Raw genomic sequence first — 6,405 nt, 5'->3', positions numbered from 1 at the left:
ATTTGCATGTCTCCTGTAGTAGCTAGACACCACTCTAGGGTTTAACTAGGTGGGTAGCATGATCACAATTGTGTTCTGGTGAAGCTGTTCTGGCCGCCAGGATGTGTTGTATCCATGGTTCTGGTGAGATGTGATAGGGAGGAGGGTTTGGAGACAAGAGATTACCAAGAGCCAGACACAAGCAGTTTAAATGAGGCAGCAGAGAAGTGATTAAGAGACTCTGAAACCAGAACTGGGTTTGAATTCTGGCTCTGTGTGTCTTTGGGGAAGTCTCAGTGCCTCAGTTTCCTCATCTGCAAAATAGGAATTATGATTGTGTCTGACTTACAGTGTTGTGAGGGTTATATGAGTTAATGCATGTAAAACGTTTAGAGCAGCACCTGGCATGTAGTGAATACTCCATGAGTGTTACTTCTTAATATTAATTGTTCACAGTAGCACAGAAGATATTTCCCAAGACCTCCAGTGGATGCCTGAAACCGTGGATAGTACCAAACCCTACATATATTATGTTTTTTCCTATATGTACATAACATAGCATTTCACTTAAGGAAGCACTTGATGGCTTCTCTTTGGCATATCCAAATTGTTGACATCACTACTCTTGCACTTTGGGACCATTATTAAGTAAAATAAGGGTGACTTAAACACAAGCACTGTGATACTGTGACAGTTTATCTGATAACTGAGACAACTACTAAGTGATTGATGGGCAGGTTGTATATGTAGCATGGAGATGCTGGACAAAGGGATGGTTCACATCCCCAGCTGGATGGAGTGGGAAAGTGTGAGATTTCGTCACACTACTCAGAAAAGTGCGCAATTTAAAACTTGTGAATTGTTTATTTACGGGCTTTGCCATTTAATATTTTCCAGTAGTGGTTGACAGCTGGTAACTGAAACCACAAAAAGCGAATCCATAGGTAAGGTGGGACTCCTGTAATTAACTGGATATGGGAAGTATGAGAGGGGAGACATCCAAGATGTAGCCGAAGGCTCTGACTTGGTGTCTGAAGGTGTGGTGGAGCCTCAGCCAAGGGGAGAAGCCTGGGTACAGAAGCAGGCTTCAGAAGGGGTTGCTCACAGAACATCTACTGGAGATGTTTGTCAGGCAGCTGGATATGGGATCTGTAGAGGGGGAGAGAGGTCAGAACTGCAGATTTGGGCATTACCCTGATTTCATGATGCTGGAGCCATGGGTGAGGGTGCATCAAGGATGAAGAAGCAGGAAAAGAACAAGTTCAAGGACATTCAGACCAGTACTTCACATGTCTGGTTGTTCCCTGAGTGACATCCCATCCCCATCATTGTGCCTGCTCTTGTACGGTGCACCGCAAGGAACCACTTACACGTAGAGTTCACCACACTACAGCTGGCACACCTGGGCCTGAGGTGAGACTGCCAGCCCACACAGAGTTATGCCAGGCTTGAGCAGCACCTTCTGTGAGGGTGGCAAGTCCCGTGGCTTCCTTGGAATGATGGGTGTGCTGGGCCTGCCGGTTTCCATCTCCATGTGGTGCTAGAGGGAACGAGGATTGTCAGTGGAACTGGACCACATGTTCTTTGACGGGAAATGCCGAGCCCACTCATGAAAAGGCTGAGGACCTTCAAAGCACCACTGAAATGACTCCAGCATGAGCAGAGGGCTGCAGCCTGCCTCCATGTTCAGTGTCAGGGTGATCCCTAGGAGAAGGGCTCAGATGACCCTGTACTCTGGCAAGAGGTGCCAAACAGGCTGCTCTTTAATTTCTACATTTTGTGCCTTGTCTCCCTCCGTCTGGAGGGTACTAGTAAGGAATGACATGGCTTCTCTGAAGCATCCTAACTATTCTTCTCTGAGTGTATAGGGGGCCCAGAACCTTAGACTTTCATGGAACCCGCCTGGTCCACTGTCTATAGTACATGGGTTGGGTTGGGTAGCCTCGAAATCAGCAAGTGGACCTGCAAAACAGACTTGATTGTGTAAATGTACTACTCTTGGATGCTTCCTTTTCCCCATACCATGTCAGCAGCTCACAACAACCCTAGTCATTAACCTTAAAGTGAGTTCCCCTTTGCCAGGCTGTCCCCTGGCCATAGAAATGCTGTAGAAATGCAAGGTGACCCACTTTAGCAGCTGCTGTGTCCAGAAAAGAATTGCTTTGACTTGGCAGTGCTGGTGAATCCTCAGAGGGTATAGCTGAAAATCAACGCCAGATGGCTTGCTGCAGATGCTTCTAAAGGTTACGCTTGTCAAATCACCCTGGAGAACCACGCTGAGTTAACATGGAGATGCCACACAGGCCCTGGGCCTCAGATAGATGCAGGAGCGCCCCCATCCTCCCCAGCCCAGAGGCATCACTGCTTCCAAAGGACAGTTTGGTAAAAGACAATAGAAGAGTGGGGGCAGGCAGAGCTGTCCCCAGAAGGCCTTCTTAATCCTAGGTCTGGCGGAGGCACCTGGGACAAGCTGAACAGACAGACAGGCTTTTCCAGGAGGCGAAGAGGTAGCAGTAGCTGCGTTTTCTGGAAATAAAGCATTGTAGATATTGAGCAGCTCCTGGAAGCACATGCTCTTGCCATTTTGGGGACAGGCACACCTAGGTTGTTGTTCCTAATCCAGGGAAGCAGGAACACATCAGCAAGATCCAGGGCCTGGGAGGTGACACTGTAAGTGCTATTGTCCTATGTCAGAGAGTGGCTGTGTTGAGACTATACAGCCTGTGTGGGTCACATTGATGTATGGTTAGGATAACACTGTTGTAGGAAGTGGGCCTTCCCATCCTTCCCATGGGGCCATTCGACTCCAGGTTCTGCGCCAGACAGGCCCTCTCTGGGAGGCATGAACACGGAGGCATCTGCCGTGCCTCATCTTGAGAAGCTCGGCAGGACGGCATCTGCTCGCTGCCGAAGTGCCTCCTGGCTCTGCTCTTGTTCTCTGAATCCCTACCACACCTGTATGCACTGTCCCCAGCACTGCTGGCGGAGGCCTCTGGGTTTTAATACTTGAGTGAAGGTACTTTATATGATTAAGCTCTTCTTCATTTCTTCTTTTCGAACAAAAATGTTATCTCTCCATTCAGCATGAATTTCGGGATGGCTCAATTCACCATCTTGTATGTAAAAATTAAGGTCACTGATGTGGCTGATGGGACCTGGACTCCCTTCTTAGATTAAGAATGTACTGCCTTTAAATCTGGGCTTATTCTTTCCTTCCCAGAAAGTACGCCCCACATCCTGTCAGCAGAGCAGGGCATTGCCCTAGGGGGCCTGCATACGTGTTGCTGTGTCTGAGCCGGTGTGCCAAGTGTCCTGCACTGGGTAGGCCTGGCAGCAACGGCATCCTACCTGTGCAGTGAGGGACAGAGCTGCTGCTTGGTAGGGCCCCTCTTGTTTTTTGGAGTGAGGTGATGCTATATCTCTGTTTAAAGCCTTCCTTTCCTGGGCAAGAATGTGTAGATTGCTGTCACAGGAACCTCATATTGGACAGTGACCCCACCAGAATAATTGTTTCACAGTCCCTTTCTCAGATCCTGTCAGGCTAAAGTGATCCAGGTATGGGTGGAGTCCTCAGGGAGGAAAAAGCATGGTTCTTACTTAGGTTGCCTATGACAGAAAATGGTCTATGGGCCTGGGTCCATTTGCATAGCTGCCTAAAACTGAAATAACCTGGCTTCAGGGGGCCCTGGCGCGAAGATTTGTGTGGGTATTTCCTTGAGCTGAGCAGAACTTGACCCTCAGTGTCTCCCAGAGCAAAGGATGGTGACAGAGTGTGGAGACTTCCTAACACAGTCATTCTCCTCACAGCTTTTCAAGAGGAGAGTGTGTGCAAGGGGCCGGGGAGGGGCAGGTGCAAGGAAGGGGTTTGGGAGCAGACAAGACCGAGTGTCCAGACCATTGGTGTCACTCTGTCTAAATTTTGTCTAAGCGAAATGATAGCAACCCTGAGTGAGAGCAAGAAACCCCGACTTCAGGTCCCACACAGTCTCTGTACAGACTTAAAACACACTCTTCATCATTCCCAGATGCCATGATGGCCGGTTCACTTCCTCTCCTACACACACCCCTCACACAAGGACTTGGCTATCATCCCTCTGTATAATCCTGAGTTTAATAATGCTTCATCTTAACTCAGGCTGAGCCAGCAACAAAGGGAAAGATACAGTAAAGAAGGTCTGTTGATTTTGTTTAGCCCTTTGTCTCAGGACAGGATGAGCTCGTAAGCTACTCTGGTTTGCTGCTTGACTCCCCAGGAATCTGATCTGGGGTAACTTCGGGGTTGTAGTTTCCACAGAGTACCCCAGGGTTCCCTTCTCCCCACTTCCTGCCTGTGACCTCTCTCCTGTCTCCCATCAGAGATGGCAGGAGAAGCCCAGCCCAAGACCGGAGGATGCCCATGGCCTACAGAGACAACCTCCGGAACGGGAGCACGAGTGACTCCTCCAGTGGGGAGTCCAGCAGTGGGCAGTGGCCAAAGCAGGGCCCCTCCCCGTCTCACGTCCGCTTTGAGGATGAGTCTGCCCGAGAGGCTGAGACCCGCTACCTGCAGCGGCTGCAGCAGCGCCAGCGCCAGGTGCTGAGCTCTGCATTGCAGACGGCGGACCAAGGCGCCCTGCGCTCCAAGCCTGAGATTGCCGACTACATCGCCGGGGCTCTCCGGCCCAAGGATGGCGATGAAGGGGCTCTGCACAGGCTAGGGGGCCACCTGGACCAGTGGACCCTCCTGGCACTGCCGCCCACAGTAGGCGGTGAGAGGACGTGCAGAGCCTGTGGCAGCCGCATTGAGGACCAACACCTTGTCCGGGGGACAGCAACCCCTGACCCCAGAGTCCTCCAGGAGCACAAGTCTGCCTCTGGGCTGGAGCGGGTATTGGCTGAGCCCTTTAGCTCTCGGGCCCTGAGTGCCCCCCTCAGGCTCTTCCCCGCTGAACAGGGGCTCCACTCCGAATGGATCCGGGAGACACACATTGGAGACTCTGTGCACCCAGAGGAGGTGGACTCCGCCCTGGACAGCACAGACACCTCGGACAGCTGCAGGACTGACAGCGAGGAGGCTGGGACCTCTCAGCACAACAAGGCCCGCAGCCTGGCCCGAGGAAGCAGCCCCCGTCTGCGAGGCTGCAGGCCTCGAGGAGGCCACAGAGGGTTCCGGAAGGCTGACATGGAGCTGCCCAGGAGCCCTCAGGCCCTGCACTACCTGCCTGGAGATGATCTTGCAGAAGTTTCAGATGAGGCAAAAAGAGGCAGAGGATGCATGCCTGAGGGGACTCCGTTCTCCACAGATGCTTTCTCTAAGCCTCCTGTGCAAGACTCTAAGAGGGTCTCCCTGGGGACCCAGGGGCAGCCAAGACCAGGACTGGGAAATCACTGGTCTCACCCAGCGGATTCCTGGGCTATGTGCAGGACAGCCTGTGCCACGGCTTCGTTCATGAAGCTGGCGTCCTCTGGGCCAAGCAGACGAGCCCAGGTTAGAGAGAGCCATGAGCCTCTGGAAACTGTCTCTCTGCATCACAGCCAGGCTGAGCCCTCTGCCCCCCACCAGGCCCAGCAGCCAACCACTTCCCTCTCCCCCGAAGGCTGGGTGCCAGCTCCTCCCTCTTCCAGGAAAACTACCTCACCTGGGTCTCACAGGAAGGCAGTCCTGGCTGGGCCGCACAGGCTGGGTGACCAGGGTGAGCCTGGAGACACCCCCCTGCCTCATTCAAGAAGTGCAGATCCCAGGACCTGTGAGCTCACCCCATTACAAAACCAGCCCTGCAGCCCTCAAGCCAGGGACCCACTGCTGGCCCCGCCCACCAACGACTACAACAACAGCAGACCTGGGGGGCTGCAGGAGCCCTGGGGAGATGCCATCGACGAGGGCAGGGTGGAGAAAAGCACCCGCTGCCAGGAACCCACAGTGCCCCTGGAGAACTGCAGAGATGGTAAGGGATTGTAGGGCAGTCCTAGAGCAGAGACCCCAGCCCAGGTCTGTGGCTTCACACACCTTTCTCTTACCTTTCATCTTCATGGGTGACATAGCCACTTACCACTCCTAGCCGTCCCTTGGAGACCCCTCCCCACTGGAGCAGCAGAAGCTGCTCTGCCAGAGAAGTTGGTGGTGGGTCTGTGGACTGGATGCCGGGTTCAACATCAGCCTGGAAGTGGTTTAACTAACTCTCCCTGGGAAGGCAGAGCATGGGGAGGCAGTGATGATGCCTCTCACCCTGATGGGCAGGCATACAGAAGCTCCAAGCTCTGGCTTCTGGTCTGGGCTGTAAGAATTTTGCTACTGGCAGAGCAGGGGGAGGAAGCAGCTCCAGGATTTACTATATATGCTTAGAGCAATAAATGCCAAATAATCAGATGGTTGAGGCCCTTCCCTTCAACGTCTTTATTTCATTCATTCATTCATTCATTCATTATTGATTGAGAACCTATTACATG

General features: G+C 52.6%; 1 protein-coding gene across 5 annotated transcripts in view; it reads left to right on the top strand.

Annotated features, from left to right (window-relative positions):
* KIAA1614 (KIAA1614 ortholog) overlaps positions 1 to 6,405 on the top strand; it is a 44,468-nt gene that overhangs the window by 23,827 nt on the left and 14,236 nt on the right. For all 5 annotated transcript variants that reach the window (XM_025043960.1, XM_025043961.1, XM_015586222.2 and 2 more), the window contains one exon: positions 4,336 to 5,903. In XM_025043960.1, the coding sequence (XP_024899728.1) occupies positions 4,336 to 5,903 (1,568 nt within the window). The remainder of the gene's footprint in view (positions 1 to 4,335; positions 5,904 to 6,405) is intronic.

Source organism: Pteropus alecto, unplaced genomic scaffold (assembly GCF_000325575.1).
Source record: "Pteropus alecto unplaced genomic scaffold, ASM32557v1 scaffold101, whole genome shotgun sequence".
Taxonomy (NCBI): domain Eukaryota; kingdom Metazoa; phylum Chordata; class Mammalia; order Chiroptera; family Pteropodidae; genus Pteropus; species Pteropus alecto.
This window is presented reverse-complemented; position numbering and strand designations above follow the sequence as displayed.